The sequence below is a fragment of the Poecilia mexicana genome, unplaced genomic scaffold (genome assembly GCF_051168715.1).
Source record: "Poecilia mexicana isolate PSO_F unplaced genomic scaffold, ASM5116871v1 scaffold_23, whole genome shotgun sequence".
Taxonomy (NCBI): Eukaryota; Metazoa; Chordata; class Actinopteri; order Cyprinodontiformes; family Poeciliidae; genus Poecilia; species Poecilia mexicana.
This window is the reverse complement of record NW_028263392.1, coordinates 3,952,081-3,979,007: the sequence shown is the minus strand read 5'-3', so window position 1 is coordinate 3,979,007 and position 26,927 is coordinate 3,952,081. Positions and strand designations below refer to the sequence as shown.

Sequence of the window (26,927 nt, the reverse complement as noted above, 5' to 3'; positions counted from 1 at the left end):
ATGAATGGAATTAGTTTTTTATTTACATTTTTGGCATCATAAATCACATATGGGGTTCCTCAAGGATGTGATCTCAGAATACTTGTATTCAATATCTAAATGTACCTAAAGCTCAGATAACTGTACTTTTTTTAAGGGAGTTTATCAAACTATTTGATCAGTTCTTATTTCTTATAATTTCTATAGTACTATCTATTTTCACATAATTAATACATTTTTAGGCAATTTAATCTGTTTGTTTTCAATGCAATTCTTCATGAGTGTACATCTCTTCGTTATGCAAAGCATTTTGAATTATCTGTGGCATGAATGGTGCAATACAGGTAAATTCTTATTTAATCTTGCAACTTTCAATCTTTGTGGGTCTTTTTTTGTTGTTGCGTCTTTTCATTCCCAGAAGTTGATGTCTGTTTACGAAGAAGTAATCCAAAGCAACTTAAAAATATTGTCAGCTGGAGCAATGCAGCTGACCCTAGGACACAGGGTCAAAATTACAATTAATTGCAAAAAACATTGTTTTTAACCCTTGTGCATGCGAAGACTGAGGCAAATCATACAAGTGATACGGGTGTGGGGTCGGTTGGACCCCATTTGTAAACACAGGGGCTAATGTTACTGATTAGAATCCACTATAACAAAAGTTTCTCAGGCGACGTGTTTCTACATGACGATGTTGAACTTACCTTTTTCCTTCAAATGAGACTTACCTTGTTTGCTAGCTCTCTGACAGACTTGACGCTTATTTTGACCATGTTAGCATTTAGGTATTGGTAATTGTTCCACTAGAATTACTAGCACTACCTTTTATTTAGTTTCAAAACAAGCTAAATAAAATATTACAAAATTTGGCTTATAAAAAATAAGACATACTGACATAAGACAAATTTTGCGTTGTCTTATGTCATGAATTCATCTTTACAGTTTAGCAAGGGATGATGCTAACTCTAGTTAGCATCTTTGCTAACAAAGGTTAGTTAGCAGCTTACTGTATTTCAGTAATTTATAATAATAATAGTTGTAGAGAAGACAAAAACAGTGACACAAATCAAATAAAGAGATCAACAAGTAAAAGATAAATAGTTTATGTGAGTCTTTCACATAGCATTTACCTTAGTTCTATACACAGAATGATATACAGGAGGTCATCTCTTCAACTTTTTTTTGTACAGATTGACAGTGACTTTTATTTTTTTTTCAGCATGCATTTTAGAATGACAACAAAAAGCTCCACAAATACACACTTAAAACTAGAACTTTCCTCACAGTAAAACGTACGAAATGTGAACTCGAGTCAAAAGCGTCAACGGTTTGAACGCACGATGGAGAAGCACACCATCAGACTACCATGACTTCTACCATTCAGAGCAATGTAGTCATCAACAGCAAGACACAAAAATACATGTTCTGGATTCAAAAAAATAAACACCCTTTTTTTTCTTGTTGTTCATTTGTTTTCAAGTCACAACATCATCCTAGAATTACACAAGAACGGTTCTCCTTTGACAGTTCAAAAGAGTAAAGCAGCGTGTGGTTACTACACAAGGAGGATTGTGTATACGGGGCGATAACTTTGAACAGCTAGCCTACAACCGCGCAGGTCGCTACCAAACAAACAGCCGGTTTTTGGGGGGCTTCGTTTTATTTTTGTTCCTGGCTTTCCCGTTTCCGTTCCTACTATAAACTGGCTGCTGAAATCACAGTGTGGGTCGGTGCTTTTTTTTTTTTTCTTCCTTCCTTCCCTCCCCGTTTTGCTTATTGCAAAGCCGATCTGATTGTGTGGGTACACAGGGTTGCTACAGTGCAGACGCGTACCGCTATAGAAGTCCCGCTTCGGAACGCGGTGAAATTTCTGCTACACTTTTTGCTCTGTCCCCATAACAGAGTTGGGGTTGGGGGGGTTTATGGAGGTTGGGAAGAGGAGGAGACAAAGCTTGGAAGAATCAAGTCATGCAGCTGATTTCTTTTTCTTCTTTTTTCCGTAGCGACCAGAAATAATGAGGAGTAATGTTAAGAGTCATTTTGGTTTGCAAAGAGAGAAAAAAAAATCTGCAGCAGTAAATGCACCAGGTAGGTATTGGTGGCTGGGGTTAGTGGGAGTGGGGGGCTTCTACAATGGTAGCTGCATCGCAGGGAGAGCGCTTGTGCTAACACTAACTGGAAGATTCAGCATCAGGTCCACTCACTGGTCTCCCCTGATCTAGTGTTTCAAACCCAACTCTCCACCTAGTAGAGTTTTTGGGACACATATAGACATACACACTCGCGTTTGTGACTTAGCCTACTGAGGCCCCGGCTACGCTACGCCAGATATATAAGTATTTCTTTTTTATTTCCTCTTTAAATCTGTAAAATTCCAATAAGAAAAGCTGCTACGCCAATTCGGCACCAGTAGGGGGCAATATTGTCAACATTCACTAGATTTAAATTTCAAAGAAGATAATGAGCATGACTAAAGCAGTGATAGAGAAAATGTTTTCTATTATGATTGAAGCTTAATGAACATAGATGTGGAACATCTATATATTTATTTTAACACTTAAAATAAATAAGTGTTAAAATAACACTTATTTCAGGTGCTAATCATTTCACTGATACTACCTTTAAAGTTTTGACCATTTTAACCAGATTTTTCTTTTTTTTTTGGATATGAAATGGTGTCATCCAATTTCATTGATTGTGTGTCAATTCATACCTGTCCAGACAAGGGAATACAATTACAATTTCATTATTTGACTCATTATGTAGAAGAAAATGAGTTTACATCACTCCAATAAAAAATATCTATCTACAAACTGTGCTGTATAACATTTTGTCTGATGTAGTGTCATAAACTCTCAAATTTTTCACATAGCAACTGATTTCAGGGAAGATTTACGAAATTTACGAACATACTAACCTGCAACAAAACTAATCAAACATATAATTGTTTAAGGATATAAACTATATAAAATATAGTTTAAATATCTGAAATGGAACTAGCAAGGGACCAAAAAGCAATGCAAGGCAAAGGGGTGAATCAAGCCGCAGTGGGCAAACATTACCTAAATCCAGTGTGCATGTAAACACCCCAAACTTGATTTTAAAATCTCAAATTATTTCCAATCGAAAATTGGTTTGTGTGTTGAAGGGAAGTGTAAACAAAGACAGAATAGAGCGTGGTGTTAGCGTGGACGGGGCTCGATGTGTGTCACCAAATAAGAAGTAAGCATAGACAACTGTGATGTTGTATTTATTCAGTTTAGCACATTATGTCTCTCTACGCTGTATATACCTTAAGTAGAGTATCTGATACGATTAACACTCCATTTTCAAAAACACAAAGTGCCTCAACGGATACGTCTTAATACACTTATTGCGATGGAAAGGAGATACCACAGCTAGAAAAGGGATTGATGCCGAGTGTCACGACACTACGTAGCTACCAGAGCATCCACCTTGATACCCGACTCACCATCAAAAGACAGATGTGTGGACAGAGCCACTTGGCCCAGATGTGCTGCAGTTATTGTATTTACAGGAGCAATGTCTGTGTCATAAACTTTCTCCTTAAGGACCAGTTTTTTCTTTTTTTTTTAAATCGCCCCTTTTGATTCCAAAACAGGAAAATAAAATAATAATAGCGTGAGAGGGCTTAACACATCAAAATCCTCCCAGAGTTTTTCTGTTGTTGTTGTTTCACCAATAAGTCTCTTCCTTGTTGGCAGAACAGTAAGCTGGGTTGCTGTCAGTCATTAGCGTCTGTGCAGGCTCCTCCGTGTTGTCCGGTAGCAGTGGCCTCGTGGTTCCCACCGGTGGGTTCAGAGGGGGGGTCTCCCACTGCAATAGGTCGCCATTACTGATGACAGTCTTATCCCACTGGCATTCAAACAGGAATGAATGGTTTCAGTGAAACACAGACACATCTTTTAAAAAAACATCACAAATCTCACAGAGGACCAGATCGGTCACACGCTCCAAATGCAACGTGAGATTCTACGAACTGCGTGATGCATTTCAGTGACTTAAGTGGAGGGAAGGGAGATGAATAAACAGTTTGCAGTGAAGTCAAGAGAAAAAAGAATATTCTTTTTAACCAAGTTTTTTTTTCCTTCTTCTTGCCAAGCTGTGAGTAAGATGCATCTTGCTGTGAGCCAGTTGCCAGGCAACCATGCGCCCGTGGTAAAGACGCACTATGAGGATGGGTTTCACATAGTGCAGGTTTTATCTGTCTGGTTTAAGAGTTGCTTCAAAGAAAAAAAAAACTCACTTTTTAGTGAGTATTTCCTAAAGCAAACTGGTAACATCTAGGCATGGGCTGGTAACAGTTAGCGCTCTCAAGACGTAGAATATGATTTTGAATCAAAATGCTAAAAGTGTTCATATAATTTCCAGTTATTCTTTCAAATTTGCCTCTGAGTGTTACTGGAGTCAAAGTGCCAGTTGATGAATTTTCTCTACAGACCAAGAATCATATTGAAAACGCTTGACTGTCATCTAGCGGTCAGAACGGGAACAACGTCTTGTGACTTTTGTAGTATTAGAAATTCACAACGTTTCTGCAACAGCAGCATCGATAAAAGAAATAACATGGAACATTTATTCGATTACATTTAGGCCTGATGCTTGTGCTGTGTAAGTTTTGGATTTTGTGCCACACAGTTGTAAAAAAAAAATAAATAAAAAAATCAGAGTAAAGGGTTGAATTTTTACAAGGAGTTAGGTTCTGGCTATCAGATACTTTTACAAGTCAACTACTCTGTCGAATAATTATTAAATTTAAGGGATTAAAGGTATTCCCAACTTATGCTAAGCTAATTCATTGTAGAAGTTTGGTTTTCTTTTGTTATTCTCATCAAACTCATGGTGTTTTGGGTCCTTCTCTCTGAGTTTCCTCTCGTTATTATATAACTTTGTCAATGACGCCAAACACTGCACAACCACATCAACTGTCCCCTTGAAACACATGGCTGACGTCGTCAGTAATGTATTTTCACATTACTGTCTTTAAAACTAAAGACAGTTATGAAACAGATGTTTCTTAACTTTATGTTGCCAATTGAAATCTAAAGTAAGAGGATATTGTTGGTAAATTTTTAACAATCCCGACCCTAAAATCCAATATGGTTGCTGTTTCTTTTAGCGTTAGCAATAGCTCCAGCAATAAATTGCTTATTGTTCACTTTAGCTTTGAGTTTGTGTTAGTAATTGTTGCATCTATGTTGGTGGCTCTTATTTTGAAGTAGGAAAGGAAGTAGTTGTTGAGTTGACAGAGCTAACAGGCTTGAAGAAGCTTTGAATCTCTTACCAACCTATGCCTAGAAACATTTGAACCTGAGTTTGCTTGTTTTGTTAATATATGCTTGCGATCTTAACAGTTTAATAATAATGCACTGAAGAAAAATGCTACATGTGAGTTTCTGAAGCCTTGTGCTTGTCTCTATATTAAAGCACCAGCATATTCCGATCATCATTTTAGTAAAGAGACACAAGATGACAAACCGAATACGTGTTCTGCACTGAAAGCTGACGCCAGCGGTCCCGTCAGATGGTTACCTTTCTGCCATGGTGGTTCCGTCTCCCAAAGCCATTAAGATAGAACGCTGCTCTCTGCTTGTGTGAAACCAGTAAAGACCACCTCTTTGCAGTTATCTGCCAGTAAACAACCAGAAACACAGCAAGTTTGGTGGCACTCAGTGGAACCAAAAAGAAAACACAATCCCCACAAAAAAAGACACATCTTTATGTATGTATGCATATAAATCCTCAAGCTTTTCTCCTCCTTCGAACTGTTTGCCAAAGCAGATCCTTGTACAAACATGAGCAGACCCTGCTGTCGGTGCTCGTGTGAGATGAAACTTACACTCTCGCACTGATTCGTTCTGCTTCAAACCCAAAAATAACACCAAACCATAAAGCAAAGTTACAGCCACGTGTGGTTGAAATGTTGTGAAATCTCTTTTTCGTTTTGTCCTTGGAAGCACGTCTCGGTTGATGATATCTAAATATGACAACATCTAATATCCCTGATTAGTAAATATGGATCATATGGTGGATGGCGGCTACTTCAGTCAGAGTTCCTTTATTGCAAGTCTCAAATGACACCGTCGAACTAAAGGGAACTCCAAGTGACAAAGCAGAATAATCGTGTTACTTAAGGATGTTAGCGCACGCTCCTTCCTGCCAGGCTGGCACCGTTAAGTCTCAGCTGCGATGTAGGCAATATGTGAGTTCAGACACGATGCCGGGGAAGGGAGGGAGGGCGTTCTTTTTAGGCTGGACGCCTCACAGGATGGATGGGATAGGGGAGCGGGAGCGGCGCAGCGGGCAGGGGGATCCGTAGGGCGAGGTCACGGGAGACAACCGCAGGGTGTTACCGGCCAGGCCAGCAATGTTGTTTAAGCTCCGGGATTTCTCATAGCCTTCAGATGAGAGCGGGGCGACAAAACGGTGGTGGTGGTGGTGGAGGTGGCGGCGGCGGTGGTGGAGGTGGTGCAGGACATGAACACACACAGGCAGGCAGGCAGGCACGAAGGCAGGCAACGATCCGAATCCGAGCCGGCCGATTGAACCGAGACAAGACAGGAGACAGGAGTGAGACAGAGCAACAGCAGCAGTCTGCATGTTGAGAGCATGCACAGAGCAACTCCTGACAGAGCTCCGGTGTTCACAGCAACAGCTGCTGGGGAGCAACAAATAACCAAAGCAATGGAAGAGGATCTGTCTTTTGGCTAGATAGACAGCTACCTCAGAAATGACAGATAGCTAGCAAGAAAGCTGCTGTTTATCTATCTGATAGCTATCTAACTAGTTAGCTAGATAGCTAGCTAGTCTAGTTGGCTAGACTAAATAGTTAGTCTACCTAACTATCTAGTTAGCTTTCTAGATAATTAACCAGAAAGCTAACTTTCTAGATAGTTAGAAAGCTATCTAACTTTGTAACTATCTAGTTATCTAGCATCTCCTGACAGAGCTCCGGTCAACTGGTAGTTATCTAGTTAGATAACTATGTTTGACCTATTGTTCTGCCCTAGTAAGTTATGCTGAATGAGCCTAAATTGGTAGGACAACTACTTTTAGGAAGGTTCACAACTTTTCCATGGTTACAGATTCATTTTACATTTGCAGATCTATATATTATCATCTGTTCTTTAGCTTCTTTAGATTGTAGGATGTTGAGTTGCTTGTTGGGATGTTTTAGCCTACTTCATGTTGCTAAAAAGGTTCTCTTTAATTTATTTATTAACATAACGTACTTACAGATTGGCTTGAGATCTGACTTCATCTGCATCACATCTGAATTTGCCTTAACTTCCTATTATGTTAGGATCAATTGATCACATTTATTGAAATGTGTTCAATAAAATAAAGCTCCATATTTATTTTTTTTTTTTGGCAAATCTGTACTAGCAAATTCTTCTTTTTTAGTTCATGTAACCTCCACAGCAGCTGTGTTTGAGAAATTATTGGGCAATAAAAAAAATCAGTTTACAGAGTCAATGAAAAAGGAAATAAATCACAGATGCAGTTTTTCTTAAACTGAAGCAGCAGCAGTCATTATTATGAGTTTTTTTTAGCATAAAAAAACAGATTGAACTCTACATTATGTTATAAATTTTCATACCCTTTAAAGTTTTTCACAACTTGTCATTTTACCAGCATTCTTTGAATGTATTTTAATGCAATTTTGTGTGATAAGCAAATAAATATGAAGTGGAAAGAAAATTATATAAGGTTTTCTATTTCTTTTTTTTTGTATAATTAAAAAAGTTACAAAATGTATCTAGCCGTTTTGCCCTGCTGAAATGTTACTGTGGGGGATTAAAGAATGTCTCAAATATACATGAAAGAATATTTGGTAACACTCCAGGAATGTCTTTGATGAGGGAACAGATTTATAACATAATGGAAAGCTCAAAAAAGTCAACTTTACATAATATTGTCCCTTTATAAAAAAAAAAAAATCTCTGTGAAATACAATGAAGTGAAAAAGTTCAAGGAGTATGAATACTTTTGAAAGGCACTGCAAATCGTACTCACTGCATGTTTATTAAATGCTCACAAGAACATCTTCACATACAGACATTTTAAGTCAGGCACAAACCGTGATAATAATATTAATAATAATAATAATAACAATATCGGGAGGGTTTTTATTAATTATCAAAGTATATGCATGAATGGAAGTGGCACATACTGATGATAATGATTTCCCATCTGTATGGATTCACACTTTAAAAAAACAGTTTAAACTTGAAGTCTGCATTCAGTGCAACGTAAACAAGCAGGTGAAAGCAGCTGGGTCGTTAATGCAGCGGACCAATCGGCTGGCACCTGGTTCTCAGGAGGAGCAGCTAAGGGAAACGTCGCATCAGCAGCTGCGTTTCCCTTACAAACGTGCGCAAAAACGTTAATGTTTGGCTAGTGTCAAAAAACCTCATTTTGCAATGGCAGTGTTTAAATTAAATAAGAAATCCAATTAAAATCAACCTGAGCACATGTTGCCAAAATGACGGAAATCTTCTCAGTTATATCCATATAAACAAAATACATGTACCAAATGTTTAGATCCACATTTTTCGCTCACTGTCTGACATGAAAGTTAATTAACAGCTTATTTTTAGCTACTAAATTCAGAATTGGAGAAATTTTGTCCTTCCTCAAACTTTTCACAGCAGTTTGCCATAATTTTGGTTTACAACTAAATAACAATAAAACTGGTGGAAGTGAATCTCTCCTGCACACCTTTTCAACTTTGTCCACAAATTCTCAGTGGGACTAAGACCAAAACAGAAGAAAGCGGCTTCTGTTTTGATGGTGCTTAAAATTTGAGTGGTTTTCTCTCTGAGTGGATTTTCAAATTGCAATTTGACTTTTTATGCCCAGTCATTACTAGAGAGAAAATGTCTTCATGTTATTGCTACGTTCAGGTTAAACTTTGAGCACTGTTTGATATTTACTTGCCTTTTTTTCTTCAGCACTGTTAATGTGTGACAAATGGCTATCATGTCCCTATTTGGAGTCAAAATTTGAATACTGCTCAGAAAAAATATAAATGTGTCTTTGAACATGTATTTCTATTGCTTACAGCATCAGATTTGCTTATAAGATCTATCAGTACCTTTTAAAAAAAATTACATTTTAAAAATAGCCAATAGGTCATAGATTTTCATTATCCGATGCAATGTAGCACAAAAATATAAATAACTGAAGCAAACAAGTCTATTGGCGCGCTGACTGCAGGTGTATCATCGCCTTGGAGACAGATGATACTTGGCAATTTATCTCGCTGCTGTAAATAGGCGGTGAGTGTGGCAGCGGCCCAAAAAGGAAAATTTGTCCAAATTTATTCAAATGTTTCCAAGCAACGAGGAAACATGAATAAATTTTGCGTGTGCAGAAAGCAGCAGCGGCTCTGAGTCAGCTGCGCAGCAGAAGCGTCGGATCCTCAGTACTGTCAAAAATACCGTGATGTTTTTGGCGCTGCTTACAGCAGAGAGGAACAAGTTACGTTACCTGAGCTGACTAGTGTTGAACAAAGAGCCTTCCCCCCTCCAGGGATGTCGGCGTACCTGTCGCTAAGGACACGGATCAGCTGATGAGAACTCTGACTGAGCTCTGTCTTTTTAAGGCTCTTTTCTGTATTTCTTTCCTCTCTATATTTAATGCCCCTGTTTAAATACACACCACAAAAAAAAAAAAAAAAAAAACATCCAGCAAAGTCAAGCAACAAGAAGGAATGCTCTGATTTGGAATTATTTTGGTACAAACACAGACTGTAAATAGGTCTGTAGATGCCTTGATCATCTTAGAACAAGCCATTTAATGTATGTTAAGGACTTTATTAGTGAAGCCTGGAAATGTTTTGCATGAATAGTAACGCACAGCTATAAATATGGGTCTCATTGTCGGTGAGCATGAGGCTAATATGTTTGACAATTGCACAATGCAAATAGTTAGCCATCTAGCTAAATGTGATACCTAGAACATCTTTAGGATGGGAGAGGTCAGCGAAACGAAAATGTTAGATTGTGAAGGATTGGATCATAATCATGAGTTACTAGTTGTGTTTCCATTTACTATAAAATTGTGCAAATTGAAACTAATTTGCTGAAAGAAAAGACGGCAGTTTCAAAAATAAGCTCCGGTTTTTCGAGGAAAGTGTTTTTGCGCTACATTAAAATGGATGTATTTCTCAAAACTGCCATGGTAGAACTTTTTTTGTTCTCATCACACGAGTCACGTGATCAACAGTTGGGTGTTACTACTGGCAAAAACAACAAAGAGAAGACAGCAGGAAGTAGGATGATAATGGTTTGGATTCGATTTTTTTCAGTCAGCAGCTGATGAGCGCTGGCGCCATGGCTGAATTATGAATATACCTAATGTTGTTTACATCCATCACTGCCATGGTTTTTAATGACTTACTGTGTGTACAAGTTTATTCATCATTTTTTTATTTGTTTTTTTCTTTTTAATGGAAACACTGCGGCTGCAAAATAGTTTTTCAACATTAGAAGAACACAGACAAAGATTTGCACGTTTGTAATGGAAACACAGCTAAAGGGACTAAACACACAGGAGGAGGAGATGGTCGTAAGCCAATGTGTTCAATCAGGCAGGCTGGGTCGGTCATCAAATCACTTTCATACCCAATCTGTTCTGAATTTGTACCAAATTACATCCAAATCAGAATATTTCCCACACCGTGGGTTCTCAACTTGGAGCTTAACTCGTTGAAAGTAATAAAAACATGTTTGTTTTCAAAGTATGTTTGTTTTGATTCAAATAAATAAGAAAGCACTTACACGTGCAGTTACCTGGTTTTCTCATCCCTCCGTCAGCGGGGCACGTGTAGTCGCTGGCAGCGAGGAGGAAGCACGTGCCCCCGCTTCGCCGGTCATGTTCCCGGGTGCTGGACCGTCGCATGGGGACCATCTCCTCCGGAGACATACTCAGGTCGCTGCCAGCGCTGCAGTCTGCCGACAGAACTGTGGGAGGAGAAACCGACATATGGATTTTCTCCAGTCGTTGTTCTTATTCGTTACAGTAAATGTAAAACGTTTCCGGAAAGCACTGTAAGGAAAGTGTTTGGTCCTGGTTTTGTTGCCGCTACCATCGAGCATTTCTTCTCTGAAGAATTGGTTTAATTAATCTACGCTGAAGGGTTTCAAGCATCTCGATTATTTTTTGACAAGGTTTAAAAATGCAGATGTGTTTATTCTTCAGTCGTCAATTATTTGGGACTTTCCAGCGAGCACCATTGTTGTCCAGTTTGTCTCTTATTGTTGAGTCATGAAGATTGATTTAACTGAGGCAAGAGGGGCATGAAGGGCTTTAGATTTCATCTCTGGCTCTATCACTGGTTTCCTAGAGTCCTAAAGCCTTTGAAATGGCTTCAAAGCTCTTTCCAGTCCAATAGATTTCACTAGCTGCGTTTCCATCGACCATATAATTGCTCCATTTAACGTTTCAAAAATAAATTTGCTTAATGGAAACACTGCAAAAAAAAATAAAAAATAGTCAGAAATGAGCAGAAGGGCAAAAAGGTGATTACACTTGATTACATTTCATTTTCCATCACTGTATGGGTGAAAGTGTGGCAAGGGGGCCATTTGTGGCCCTTGAAATCTTTTTTTTTTCAGCCCCTGACTAAAAGTCAAGAATAGTAAAACAATTGATGGCCCCAAAAATGTGGAAATTGTTAGTTTTTCTTTTAATAATGCAACAGTTCAAAGCCCTTTTTATGTTTTGGAACATTAATTATACACAGTTTTCATTAAAAAATTGTTTATTGTTTGGCAGATATTGACCAAAATGCCTACCTTTAAAAGTAAAGTTAAAACCAGATGCATACACAGAAAAGTAATTGTTCTCCTGTTTTAAAAAAAATTACTTACTTAAAACACACTCTTACAAGTAACTGTGTTTCACCTATCATTATGTTCATGTGACAGAGGTCAAGTTAATATTATTTTCTATAAAATTTCTATTTTATTGAACAAAAACATTTTTATCCTGGCTATTGGTAAGTTATCCTTACTCTAAAAAAAGATGTTAAAACAGTGGCGTTTCTCCTTTGTTTTACCCGTTTTGCTCACTTTAACAGACATACAATCCAAAATCGCTTAAAAAATCCCAACACGATAAAGCCAGTTTAAATGTTTTTGATGGAAACATAAATTATGCATCAATTTAAACAATCCTAATTCAGAAAACAACTCGGTTAACTTCAACATCCTACAAGTAGCAGAAATCAAATGTTTGGTTCTGAGATGTAATGGACTGCAAAAAGCCCAGAGGACACACACTTACCCTTGGGGATCTCCTCAGTGGAATTTAAATAAACCTAGTACACAAAGGTCAGCACTAATTTCCATCACTATCAGATGTGTCAGAGTAAATTACCGACATGAACCTGGAGGCAAAAAAAAAAGCAGCAACCCACAGTCTAAACAGCAAAGGAACAGTCCCTAGTGGAGGAAAAGTGTTTCCCCTCAATCCTGATCAGCCTGAGCTTTTTTTCTTTTTTTTACCATCTTTTGCAATGCCTTCTTTGTCACCATAGCAACAGCTATTGAAAAAAAAAAAAAAAAAACGCAGTGAAAATAATTTGATGGCTTGTTTGGATCAAAAGGCAAAGAAGTATATGCAGTTTGTTCCTAAAGTATTTATACACCCTTGACTTTTCCACATTTCATCCCTTTACAGCCACAGATTTTCATGTGTTTTATTGGCGCTTAATTATTCAGTGGAGAAAAAGTGTACATATTCAAATCCTTTCACAAATAAAAACATAATAAATGTGTTGTGGATTGATAATTAAGCCGTTTTACTTTGACGTTCCGAAATAACATCCAGTGCAGCCAGTTGCATTTGTAAGACCTTCATATAGTAAACATCTGAGTTCACCTGTATTTAACTTAATGTCAGTGAACGCCTCACAGGTTCATCAGTGGGCAAACAGCACCATGATGACCAAGGAAAACAGCAGACGGGACACGGTGTTTAAAATTAGACTATAAATTAGGGTAAGGTTATATAAAAAAAACATCCAAAGTTAAAAAACCCCAAGAAGCGTATAATCCATCATCCTGAAATGAAAAGAACAAGTAACAAGTGCAAACCTACCAAGACGGGACAGCAATTATCACACACTCCCATGGTAACTGTAAAAGCTGCATCCATTGTTGAAAGATAGCCATGCTCTTCACCTCAAGTCGTACAGAAAGAGATATGTCATTGTAAACACAATTTAAAACCATTCATTCAATTCACTTCGCAATGCAAGGGCTGCTTTGTAGCATGAGTCCAATAAAATATGTTGACGTCTGAGTTGAATCGGGAGAAGATGTGGAAAAGGTCAATGCGGTGTAAGAAACAGAAAGAACCTGCTAAATGTTTACAGCTTTCTAACTGAGGAAGGCATTCGGTTAAATTCAGGAATGATTTTGCCTCTGAGGAAAAGTAGTTGGTTCTCAATTTTGAGTTTGTCAGCTCAATCCTAGCCTCCTCTGACAAGTGCCCTTGGGCAAGAGATCAAACTAAGGAGAGTCACTGATCTGCATGTTTGCGTTCGCAGAGATGGTGTTGTAGTGTGAACCAGATTGAGATGTTAAGGGAACTAAAATGGCTATAGATAGTCATTTTGAACAATATTTTATTGAGGTCTTACCTGAACGGTTGCGTTCTAGTAATCTACCCCCTTTGACGTGGCACAAGTCACCTTGAGTGCTGTTGCAGGTCAAGTTGAGGTCCCCTTTACAGTACGTCGGAGAACTTCCCTGCACTGCCTGAGGGATGTGTTTCTTCCTTTTCTTGGGCAGCTTCTGCTTAGCCATGGCCAAAGAGTAGTACATTCCAAAGTTATTGACGATAACGGGCACAGGCATGGCTATCGTCAGCACACCGGCTAAAGCGCACAACGCTCCCACCACCATGCCTGACCAGGTCTCTGGATACATATCTCCATAGCCCAAAGTAGTCATGGTCACCACAGCCCACCAGAAGCCAATGGGAATGTTCTTGAACTTGGTGTGGTCGGTGGCCGTGGGGTCGTTGGGCTTGGCACCGATTCTTTCAGCGTAATATATCATGGTGGCAAAAATCAAAACTCCCAACGCCAGGAAGATGATTAGCAGCAGAAATTCATTGGTGCTGGCCCGCAATGTATGGCCCAGCACCCTAAGCCCTACAAAATGACGAGTTAGCTTGAAGATGCGCAGAATCCGGACGAAACGCACCACCCTGAGAAAACCCAAGACGTCCTTGGCGGCCTTCGAAGAGAGGCCGCTCAGCCCTACCTCCAGGTAGAAGGGCAAAATGGCCACAAAGTCGATGATGTTGAGGACGCTCTTGACAAACTCCAACTTGACTGGGCAGAAGGTGACGCGCACAAGGAACTCGATGGTGAACCAGAACACGCAAACTCCCTCCACATACGTGAGCGCTGGATCGGTTTCAATCTCATACTGCGGCGCCGGGTCCGGCTCGCTGCTGTTCCGCGCGTCGGTCTTGTTGATGATTTTGTTAAAAGCCTCATGGGTCTCCAAGCAGAAGGTGGTGATGGAGACCAGGATGAAGAACAAAGATGCGAAGGCAATGAACTAAAAGAGAAAAAAGCAAAAAAGAAACACATCAATCAAGTTTAAGGTTATTTCAACGTGACATGGAGTGATTAATAACAAGCTGTATACTAAGAGATTTATACATGATTTTATGTTATAAGTACTACTCAGTTTTAACCGAAGACTAGGGTTCTGTAGCTATGAACTTAAGCACTGCTTTGTCATCTTTGTGCACAATTTAAATTTGAATGTAGATATCAAAATGTGTCCATTGCTGCTGGTACGAAAGACAATCTGGAAGCGTAAAAAAGCAACACAAAAGACAGAACCGGTGGAAACAGAAGCAAAAAACAACAAAGGGTAAATAAAAGAAGTTGTTTCTGTGGTTATAAATGCTTTATTAATGGCAAACAAACTGGTAGAAAGCAGTTATACAAGCTGGTTTAAAGGTCTTACAGTTTATACTACGTACTGCCATAAATTGGCAATATGTACAGTGCAGTGGCCTGATAACCACATAAATACTTAAAGAATGCATGTATTCCTTTAAACACCTATGTTTAAAGTAATAAACATTGCTGTTTAAAACCTCCACACTGTCGGTACCACATAAAGAAGAGAACCCGACTCATCTGAAAAGTTTTAAAAATAGAGTAATCAAAGTTTAACATCAAGCAGATTCTTTTCTTCACAATAACCTGACTGTCTGTTGCAGAATCGCAGCTGTACTCCAAGAATCTCAGGCAGACATTGCAAACGTTTACAGGCGTTCTCCAAGAGCCAGAATAGCAGACTTCCACGCACAGCCCAGCGTGCTCCTTCTACACTTTCCTCCCACAGCCCATCCATAGTTGTGCTCTGCTGCCTACTGAGCGCCCAAGAAGAAGTCGTTTCACACTCTTACTCTCATGCTTGGTTTTTTGGATTGTATGACTCACGCACTCTCAAAATATCATTGCCACTATTTGGGTCACCTTTATCTTGAACTGTGTGCATGCGTTCCTGAACATACTGTTTGTATCTTCACAATTATACATGCATCTTTTCAGGTGTGTATTCTGTGCTCTGCAGTTTAAGTTTCCCCACACATTTCAGCTGATTCTACAAATAAGGAGTTTTGACATTCTGTTCCAGGTAGACTAATGGTCATAAAAATTATTGGTATATAAATGATAATGTTGTTGATTGGAGACAATTTTCAACTAATATATTGATAATATAGCATAGAAATGCAAGGTCGCCCTCTCAAAGACCAGTAAACTTTAATTCTGTAAAGAGCACCAAGGATTGGAACTGAAAATAAATCAAGAAATAAAACCACCACCAAAAATAATAAATTACTGAGGTAATTTTAATTCATAATTGATTATTGCCGCAGGATTAAACAGGAATTGACAATTTTATGTTCATCTTTTGTAGAGAAGAAAGAGCAAAGATTTCAGTCTGGTAGAGACATTCCCCAAAAATCCTGCTGCTGTAATTTGTAGCAACTATGGTTCTACAAATGCCTGAAGAAGGGGGAATACAAATCTGTTCCACACTTTTTTACTTCACTGGTCTTGGGCAAAAGATTTAAAAAAAGAGAAAGAAAAAATCTAATATTTTTAGTCATAACATGAACAAATGTGGCGTAGTTTAAGGAATGCTTTTACATGTCGAAAAAATGTCTATTTCTTCAAACCTTTTGTCATGAAAAGTCAAACTTTTTGTCCATCCATGAAACCAGGCAGACCTGGTTCATGTTCAGGAGATAGGTCAGTAATTTTGAAAAGTTGAAACGTACCCCTTCGCTGTGTAGACGCTGCTGACTAATGGTAACTGCTGAGCTGCGATTTTGTAGCATTTGCTTTGGCAACCCAAAGGACGGGTGAGTCCAGCCTCACCGACAGATGGACAGTTTTTGTGTTGTTTAAAAATCGTTTTATGAAAGACATTAAAACACACGAGCACTATCCAGGAGACGCTGCTTCTCGACATTCTGATTTCCAGCACACACACACGCACACACACACACACACACACGCACGCACACACACATCGCATGCTAAATAAGTCCTCCACTTCTACAAATTGCCCTTTGAAGGCAGAGCTGGGCAGCTGTTGCACAGACGGTCCATCTCCAACTGCAGATCTAATTTAGCCCTGAGGATGAGCCCCATTTTCAGGCCATCTTTTTTCATCACATTTCGGGCTCGGGGAGGTTTGTCACTCAGCGCGTCCGCTAACAGCCCAGACGTCTGTTTCACAGCCACAACTGGTGACCTTCATGCGTGCCCCGAGAAATCACAAAGGTTTGTCATCATAAAAACTCCCTATTGATTGAACTGAAAGCCACAAAGATAGATTGATATATTGATTGATGACTTTAATAAACCGCAGAGGGAAGTTCTGTGACTAGAGCTACCTCAGGATGAGACGGTATTGTGCTGCAGGAATGAAAAATGAGGAAAACAACTCTGGGCGAGGCTGAAGGGAGAGGATAAACTCATTTTTGTCAGGTCAGTTGATGAAAACTGTCGTATTATAGGGTTTTATTTTTAGAAGAACACAGCAGAGAGAGAGAAAGTTATGGAAAAGTTTAAAGCAGGGTTAGCTTAAACTAAGCTAACCAGCTAAATTATGTTAAGCTACTTTATTACTTATGGTAAGCAAAACTAATCTAAGCTAGGTTTGGCTAAGTATCAAACTTAGCAAAAGCGACTTAAACTAAGCTAGCTCTTAGTTTAAGCTAGCTTAAACTGAGGATTTAAGCTAGTTTTAGCTTAAACTAGTTTAAGCTAGGTTAGAATAGAATCTAGAATGGACATGGAAGTTCATACATGTCTGTATAAAATTGAAGACATTCAACACATATCTGGATTTTACATATATGTAAACTCCAGACATACATTACATTTTTAAAACTAAATTCTATGTATGTCTCACAGAGCACTACTAAATCTGTCTGCTATGCAAATTGTAAAAAGTATAATACGACTGCAAATGTACGGAGACATGGCCGCCCACCTGACCTGACAGATGATGAGAATTAGCCAGAAAAACAGCCAACATTTCCACAGTAACTGTGGAGGAGCAGTAGAAGCCACAGATGGGAAAATCTGTCAACGGGACAACGTTTCTGCACACCAAACAGGGTGGTGGCAGCATCATGTTGTGGGATGTCTTGAAAGACTGATGAAGCTAAATAAAAAGAAAGCCTGGATGAAGAGATTAAGGTTTGCCTTTTAGCAGGACATCATTGTTCAAAAATAAGCCAGAGATCCAATGGGTGATGCTTTTACTTTCCACACCATTTCTATTTTTCACAGGTGGAAAATGAACAAACTGCTGAGTTTGTATTTGTTGAGAGGGAGGAGAAGAAAAACAGCAGGGGTCACAGTTCCTGGAAAGCCACTGAAAGGCCTTTAAGCCAGTGAGACTTTAGACATCTCTGTGTCTTTTAGTGCCACCATCTCTATACCAGAATACAGAACAGCAGCTCTTGCAACCGTCTCGTAAACCTTCCTTTTTCATTTTCCCTGTGGAAATGACATTAAAACATTTCCTCTTAAGGAATCGTGGGGTTTACAACGACATTTTAAACATAAGCAACAGCATAAACCAGACAGGGATGACATCTTTTGGTCTCCAAGGGCAACAAGTAAGGCTTTGTACGTCACTGCTTTTAGTGTGAATGGAAGTGTTTGTTTCTGTTTCCTTACATGGAGCCTTTTTTTCTGTCAACAACTAAAGATGATCTATCAGACTCAACACTTTTAACCACATTCATGATACTGGAGGAAAAAACTAAAGATAGCACAACCCTTAGCTTTCAAAAATGCTAAATGAAAAAAGACGAATAAATCAAGTATTTAACCGCCTCATTTCATGATCCGTGTGTTCTCCCTTCTGTTCTGACTTGATGACTTAGTCGGGAATTGAATCACCACCTCAAACGCTGATGGGATGCGATCGCTGTCACAGTCTTTAAGCACAGACGCCGTCGTCGTAATCGCTTCATTTTCCGCTGGACGTCTCTGTCAGACGCAGGGACTCTCCCAGACCTCGGCGGGAGAGAAATGCCACGTCAAGCTGCTTCAGTGGCAGTGGAGCAGGGCGTTGACACCGCCAGGCAGGGCGAATAAAGAGCTATTTGAAAGTAACAAACCTATCTCGTCACGTCAAACGTGGTCAGAAATGACTATAAAATTCCGGATTACGGAAAACGAATGCTTCTGCATAGGTTGGATGGGTGGAAACTCTCAGTTGGATTAATGTCAAACTTTGACGAGGCCATTCTGAAAGATAAATCTGCATAAATTTAAACCTTTTTTTGGGGGAGCTCTGTCTGTTTTAGGGTCCTTTTCCGGTTAATTTCCTCCCGAATTTGTTGCAAATACTTTTCACAGTTTCTGACCCGACAGAAAAAGAAAACCTCTCTTTCAAATTCCAGTAGGTATTTCATCCATCCCAACATACAACCTTTGTTTTGTTTTATTTTCCATCCCCCAGACTCTAAAATAGGATCCACTGTCACAGTTCACATTTTACGCCGTATGATGGAAACACATTAGATGGGCCCACTTTGGCTGGCATCCACTGCACAAATAAACACACCGATAGATAATAGGCAACCTCCATCCCTCTCTCTGCCCACATGTCGACCAATCAGAACGTACGTTGGCCTCGGCTCCTTGGGATCGCCACCATCTGTTTGACACAGAGAATGGAAAGTTGTGGTCTGTTTGCGGCCGGAGAAAACAAGCCGCCGTCGTGCTAGCTTGGTCCTCTGATGTGACGACAGCAAGCAAAGCAGACCTTAAAGATACCGACAAACTCTAGAAAGAGCTAATGCAGAAGGTTGCTATGGTGAACTTGACCCAGTATAGTGGTTTTTTTTGTCCCACTCTTGAAAATGATTTAAAGTGCAGTGAAAATGACTGTGTTGCCAGCTAAATCTAGGATGTGGGAGTTGATTACAGCAGAGAGCAGCTGAAACACAAGTCATTAAGAAAAACAACCTTCAAAACAGAGCGCTATGTTTATGACGCACAGAACAGGTTTTTCTGTAAATTATGTCAGGAAGTTGGCCCCACAAACCTTCTTCAAATCTAAAGAAACTGGTCTAAAATGTTTGTGCTGGTGTCATTTTAAAGATAATAATAGAAATGTTTCCAGAGGTCATCTGAGGCTACCAACCTTCTGAGGTTTGCGTTTCCAAAATAAGCAAATAAATAGAACAAACAAATTTGGAAACATTTCTTGATATCTTTAAAATGATAGCAGCACAAACAAATTGTTGACCCCAAATTTGCTTGACTCTGTAAAAGTGGGGGGACTGGTTGACCTTTTGACCTTTAAACTTTTATTCATATCTTCAAAGCCTAAGCAGCACAAACAAAAACTTTTGCTGCACAAACGTAGCACAAAAGTTTAGAGACCAGTTTTGTTTGAGACCTAGGTGCCTTCAGATGAGCTTTAGGATTCATCGTTCAAATTTGATCACCCAGTTTGTCCGTTTCTGGCTAACACATGGCTCTCCATTCAAAGGGAGCCTCTATAGTGCTTAGTAAGTTTGCCAAATTGACCATCAAATGAAAATATGTCAATGTATTTCAGCAGTCGGAGGATACGGATTCCCCCAATCACAGCCTTTCTCTCTCCCAGTTTCTGGATTTTTCACACGGAGCTGAACTCCAGCTTGAGGTTCGGACCCCCCAAGCAGAAACATCCCTCCATCGTCTGATCTGTGCCTGTCACTCGGTGGTGTTGATTCTCTTCAAAGTGCTCCCCTCCCCTTCTTGGCGTGACTACAAGCCGGGATACCGACAGCACGCCGGGGTACAACGCTAATCACTAACAAGACGACAAGAAGATCTTCCCCATCTCTTTTCATCCCCTGCGACGCCCCGACTTCACGCTTTGAGAGAAACAACATGAATTCAGGTTCGTAAAGTCGAGACAAGTTGATCCGGCAGCATACGGTTTATGGGTTACGGCAACCTGAGGTCACAAGCCAGTTGAGATTTTAACAAAACACACAAAAACAGGAGCGTAAAGTCCCGTTGCATTTCTCTTTAAACCAGTAATTCCTAACTATTGATGAATAAGTACTATCACATGACATTTCCCCCATGTTATAAGTGAGATAATCTGCAAACAAGCTCCTCTATCTTGCTTAAATGTTACTTGTGAGTTAGATTTGTCTTATTTCAAATGTACTAAGATATTTGCACTAGAAACTAGACCAAAAACACTTTGTAAGATTTTGTGTTTTTGCAGTGATTCACTATTGTAACTAATTCTTCGAGGCCAAAATCTCAACAGGACAAAAGCCAAACTGCTCATCCTGAATTTGGGGTTTGACTTGTGAACTCAAGTTATTTTGGCCAGAAAAAAAAACAAAAAATATGTAGATTTCAAATCTTGTAACAGATCCACTGTATTTCAAACTAAAGCTTCAGATGTGCTGTCTGGACTCTAGGCCATTAGCCACACACAGTGTGTGGATATCAGGATATCAGCCTGCAGCAGGAAAACTGTGAACGGGAAATCTGTATCGTGATTCCCGTCACACGGTTCTCCCCGTTCTGAAATTAAATGGTGCTTAAATCAACATCATTCAGGCTAGTTATCACAATGTTTCACTTCTAAAAACCACTGTAGCACATGCATAATTAAACCGTCAAGCAATTGATTTTAATCTCTGCCTTGTTCTTTAGAGACGAGGCTGGGTGAGATTTTTTTTTTTTTCATTAAATAAATCGAGAAAAATAAATAGATCAGCTTTCTGGGGAGGACGTTGATTGATTCCGCAGACGTGGAACGGCTGGGTTCCCCTAACAAAAAGCTGGTTTTTGTCAAACACTTTTCTTTTTCTCCCTTTATCATCTGCCGCCATGGTAACGGCACCTTCAAAATGGTGAATCTCAAGTGTGAAAACAGAGAGAAATGAGAAAAAAAAAAGTGGTGAGAGAGAAATGAACAATCCATTTTTCGGGATATATAAAGGGTTTCCCCTCCCACTCCCTGTCTTTCTTCTGAAACACACTTGCCGCATTTGTCACCGCCGTTGTAGGACTACAAGCAATGACAGATGACAAAACAAGACAGGAGATTTGCTTTCACGCACCCATTAACAAAAATATATGAGTTTCATTAAATTGCTAATCGAGGGGCCAAAAATATGAATAAATACAAAAACAGAGGATGGAAGTGAGCGGGAAAGCCGATTCCTGCTAATCTAAAATCTGAGCGGAGTTTCCCCACGCCGCCGTCGTCTTTCCACACACACATTTCTTCCTCCCCCAGTCCTCATTACACTACGCACTGACATGACAGCAAAACACACCCGGGAAAACCCTTCTGAGCCTACAGCTTTTGTCAAGCACAAACATGCCATCACTAAAAATAGCCTATGAAAATTTTTCAGGCTTGCTAATTTGAATAATTCATTGTCCCTTTAAGTCGGTGGAGTCAGCGGTTGGAGAGGAGGGCGGGGCCGGTGGATAAGACCCCCAGATCCCTGCCAGCTATACCATTGACTCATTTACACACAGAACGGAGAGATCCGAAGAAAGCTACGTTGCTCTATTTGGCATGCTCTGATGTTAGTCTCCTTGTGAGAAAAACCCCGACGTGGCCTTGGGCGGCGGTTACCCAGGCCGGATAAAGACTTTCAAAGTTTTTGCTTTGAACCCTGGCTGTAGTTGGAATGTCTTCGTTTTTGAGAAATGTCCTACTGGGAGATTTTGTGATGGTAAATTGTGAGTGACCTCCCATCTTTTCCATCCTTGAGGTTAGGGAAAGGAAGACCAGAAAATCTTTGCTTTAGTGTCTATATACGAAGTTAGAATTTGCAAAAAGAAGTACACCTCTTGTTTTTTTCATATTCTAGCGTCGTCACCTTAAATGTCAATGTTTTAGGGTGTTTTTTGTGTGTGTTTTGGAGCGAACTATGGGGCAGAACCGACACAGAAACACAAATCAAAGGGGTAAAATCTAGCATGAAGAAATGTACTGAGTTGGCAAAAATATCAAAAGGTAGACCCAGTTCAATCATTCAATCAAATTAAAGTTATTGGTACCTGCAATGACGGTGGGGGTGCCCATCTAGAGGGAAGGTACACCCACCAGGCATGTTCCCCAACAGCAATCCTGATACTGCATTGCTCTTGTGAAGAAAGCAGCTTGCTTTCGTCTGTTTTGAGGACGCTCCACTTAAAGCTACTTGGCTCTGCCTTCAGTTGAAGTGCTGCCATCACAGACACTTGACAGTGATTCTACCAGATGATATTAAAACCACACTTGCGATTAACCTCGTCGTCCCTTCTTATCTCAAATCATCAGCTGAGTTGCTCTTAAAGGTGTCAGTCTCTTTCCAGTTCATTCATGACCAGCATCTTTTTTCAGGCAAAGAAACTGCAGCTGCAGGATATCAAAAGCAATTTTAGAATATCAAGGACCCTGAGGTTTTCACAGGATTGGCGACCATGCTGTTTGTTGCCTTTTGCTATGCTAATTTGAAAGACTCCCTCATCTGTCTCACATTCTTTGTTGGAAAGCAATTTCATAACTTAAGTCATCGCCGGTGTCTCCTTGACTCCATAGGGGTGTTTCTTTCAAATTCAGTAAAAGCTGCATGCGCTGACTGAATGGTTAGTGGCACAACCAGACGGTTGAAGTTTGACTCAACTGGGCAACCAATTACAGTGAGTAAAAGAAAGGTTTTTTACTGTTGTGTTCATTTCACTGTCAGCAATATTCGAAAAGCTGAAGTCAGTAGTTTCACTCCTGGGAATCATCTGTGTATCTGACTTGTTTTTTTTTTAAATTGTGAGAAAGTACGTGTGTTTAGGTTGTTAGCATTCTGGTCAACACACATGAAAAATAAGAAACAGTGTCCCAGCAGCTTAAGGAACTGCTAAACAAAGAACTGTAGTTTCTACAGAAGCATGTCTGCTGCTTGTGCTTCTACAGACTTTATATGTCCAGACAAAATTTAATAACATCGGGTTTGTAATAAATCTTTCTCCATTACACAGACACGATGAAATCCTTTTTTATTCCACAGCTGTGTTTCCTCTTTCCTTTCTCTTACCGACACAGGTACCATCTGCGCTTCCAACATGCATAATTACTGGCAGATAAATAAAAAGGCTTGTTAAATTACACTGTGCAGTTACACAGTGTGACTGATTTAACAGTGCAACATATTCAACAGTGGCTCTGAGCTGTTTTCTTACTAACATGGTGATATGTGCTGCTGATCCTTCCATTATAAAGTGCAATGTGGCTACAGGTTGAAGAACCAAAATTGCAAGATTTGTTCTATTTTCAGCCAGTGCGGTCCGCTTTCACGCTGCAGTGTGTCGAACAATCCAAACCTACTGAAGAACCTGTTCCCCTCCTTGCCTGTGGGGGCGCTGCACTAAGAACTGCTGAAGGAAATGGCACAAAAACCTCAGAAGAAGACATGAGCGCAACTTCCTTCTTAACATAATATAAACAAAAATGGAGTGGTGGTTGTAGTTAAAAGACCATGAGCCATTTCTCCATGTTTGATTGGGTTTACCCAGGATGCCCTGCGCTATAGTTTCGGAGCAGTCTCCGGTCCTCTTGGCGTTCACATATGCATTCGAACAGCTCCAGAGTTCACTTTAAAAGAAATAAGACTTAGCATTCACACCTCACCATACAAAACGGGTTTTCCAGGCAAACAAACCAGAGTTTGATTAAAACGGATTAAACAAGGTTGGTGTGAATGCAACCTAAATTTCAGTTTGAGACATCAGAGTAAAAGGGGCTGAATATAAAGGTGTACCAATGGCTAACAATGAAAACCATTTTAATAATGTGCAATACAGTTTTTTCACAAATTTGGTATATATTAGATTACTTCCATTTCAAATGAGAGAAACTTTTCTTACAATCATTATTAATCGAACTGATATTAGGAGTAAGGATATGTCTGTGTTTTTTTTTTCATATATAATTATAGCCATGTAACTGATTGAGTTGTGGGTGAGGTGCAACATTCTAAATAATCGTCTAGAAACCGACTAAAATAGCCTGTTTGCCGTCTCTTTCATCATATAACATATTCAAAAATAATCCCTGGTTGTCGGTTGCTGTCAAAAAGCTGCCCTAAATAACGCCTGGTGAGAAGCGCAGAAATTAAGATGAAGATTAAAGCGAGCAGCAGGCAGCTGGCAATGCAAGTGCTTCTTATTGCGACATCACTCAAAAAAAAAAAAAAACTACAACAAAAGCAGTGATCAACTTCTCCAGTCAGACAAAAATACTCTCTGTTGAAGATCCCACAGAGGCTGGTGCTAAATATAACCGGCGCTTTGCTCCTCTCCCTTTCATCTGCTCATGTGCCCATCAATATTTTAGCTCATTGCCAGCAGCCCAGACAAACTGTTGACAAGCGGAGGCCAGTGTTTAGGTGGGAATGTCCACATAAAGGCTCATAAATGTTGGATGGGAGATCACTCGTGAAGTGTAAGTGAGACCCTCCTCACTCCCCCCGACATGCGGCAGGTCTGCTGTTGGTGTCTGAACCGAAAAAATGTAAGATTTGGTGTTGTGGGGGGAAAAAAATGATCTATCCTCTTTGAAGAATGTCCTTTCGTTTTGCTCTCTTGTCAGATTTCAATATTTCAGACCATGCGACAGCGTCTTAAGATGTAAGTGCACACTTTGACTAGGCCACTTTAAATCCTGAAAATAATTTTGAATCATGTTATTTCTGTTTGATTGGTATCAGCATTTCATGTATAAACTGAAATATTAAAAAGACAATTGGTACAGGTCAAAGACTTTTTTTTATTTGAAGCTTTTATTTATAGCTTTCCTGAGTGTCCCATTATTATTATTATTATTATTATTATTATTATTATTATTACTACAATTAAATTGGTGATGTAAGAAAAAGGTTTTTGTGACAAACAGTAGGCCTGTCACGATAACAAACTTTGCTGGACGACAAATTGTCCCAGAAGTTATCGCGATAAACAATAACATTGTTGTTTTGAGACCACTTTAAAGTAATTTGATAATAATAGTGGCGTAGTAATGCAAGTTCACTAACTCCAAAGCCAATATAATTCAACTTTGTAAAAAAAAAAAAAAAAAAAAAAACACCCATTACTTGAACTGGACCATATTTGTAGATATTCAAAATAAAACGCAACAACCAGAAATAGTAGACAAAACTGAAATGAAAAAGACATGCATGACAGAAACCATGAATAAAATGGATAATGAGGTCTGTAAGCAAAAATTGCCTTTTATTTGCTTATTGCAACAGGCTTAATGAACAGCAACAATGGAGACAAAGACAGAAAAAACAACAACAAAACAGCAAGGGAGTCTACAACTTAATAATATTAATTATCAGCGCTTATCGATATATATGTATATATACACGTATATATATAGATATATATATTTATTATATATATATTTATATATTTATTCAGAATAAATATAAGTATTTATTCTGAAATATCCATATATTTCAGAATAAATCTCCCACGACAGATTGATGGGGAAAAAGTCTCTACAATGGCTGGAGAGGCAGGAAAGCAGCATGAAAGATGACGACAGCTTTGACTCAGTCACACAATCAGAGAACTTCAATACAAAGGTAACAGAAAGACCACAGGACATAAAAGTGAAGGGATATTTTCATGACACAACAGTTCATTAAAGTGTGATAAGACATTTGATTGTGTTGGTGTATAAAAAAAACCCATGTTAATATCTAAGCCTTTTAATGTTGTGATTAAAAGCCTAGTTGGCAGGCACTTAGACAGCCCTCCTAAGATTTGCTGAACTCATGAATAAATTTTCATTTTAAATAAACAAACAGACAATTATGTGGAGAGTAAAGCATAAAGGGGAGAATAAAATTAAAGACTTGTCAAAACTTTCACATCGTGTGTGTGTGTGTGTGTGTGTGTGTGCGTGTGTGTGTGTGTGTGTGTGTGTGTGTGTGTGTGAGACAGGGTCCGCATGGACACCCACACACCCGCAATTGCCATCTGTGCTCCTTCATGCGGCCCTCCCCTTCAGTCGAAAGCTGCTAGAAACAACACACACCTTCAGCAATAAAGCTGTCACACGTCGCTTTGATGTTTCCTCCTCTGTCAAGTTTCTGCTCCAGATTTTGTGGGCTTAATTTAGCCGAAATGGGTCGAACACACTTCAAGGTGGGCTGGACGAAGCGGCAGTCTGACCAGACTCGGTGGACTCACCTCCTTGAGGTTATGGAAGTGATAAACCAGGTGATTCCTCTCCCCACAACATTCGTAAAGGCCGATTTAGTCACAAAACAAAATCGGCAGATTTCACGACAAAAGATGCAGATGAAGTCTGACGAAGTGCCACAAACGTTCT

The 26,927-nt window shown here is 39.4% G+C and overlaps 1 protein-coding gene and 1 long non-coding RNA gene across 3 annotated transcripts in view; both read right to left on the bottom strand.

The window, feature by feature from the left end:
- Nucleotides 1-1,066: 1,066 nt before the first annotated feature.
- LOC148152476 (uncharacterized) lies at nucleotides 1,067-5,646 on the bottom strand. The gene is made up of 2 exons (XR_015762096.1): nucleotides 5,533-5,646; nucleotides 1,067-3,855 (listed from the first exon to the last, which is right to left on the bottom strand). It is a non-coding gene; the product is annotated as an uncharacterized LOC148152476 (long non-coding RNA).
- Nucleotides 5,647-5,701: 55 nt separating this feature from the next.
- Nucleotides 5,702-26,927, bottom strand: part of kcnc2 (potassium voltage-gated channel, Shaw-related subfamily, member 2) — a 56,624-nt gene continuing 35,398 nt past the window's right edge. Inside the window, exons 2-4 of one of the 2 annotated variants that reach the window (XM_088003133.1) lie at nucleotides 13,652-14,582; nucleotides 10,797-11,012; nucleotides 5,702-6,398 (exon numbers count right to left, since the gene is read on the bottom strand). In XM_088003133.1, coding sequence (XP_087859259.1) covers nucleotides 6,262-6,398; nucleotides 10,797-11,012; nucleotides 13,652-14,582 — 1,284 coding nt within the window. In that variant the 3' untranslated portion in view covers nucleotides 5,702-6,261. Of the gene's footprint in view, nucleotides 6,399-10,784; nucleotides 11,013-13,651; nucleotides 14,583-26,927 lie in introns of both variants that reach the window. The other variant, XM_015006142.2, reaches the window with a different exon arrangement.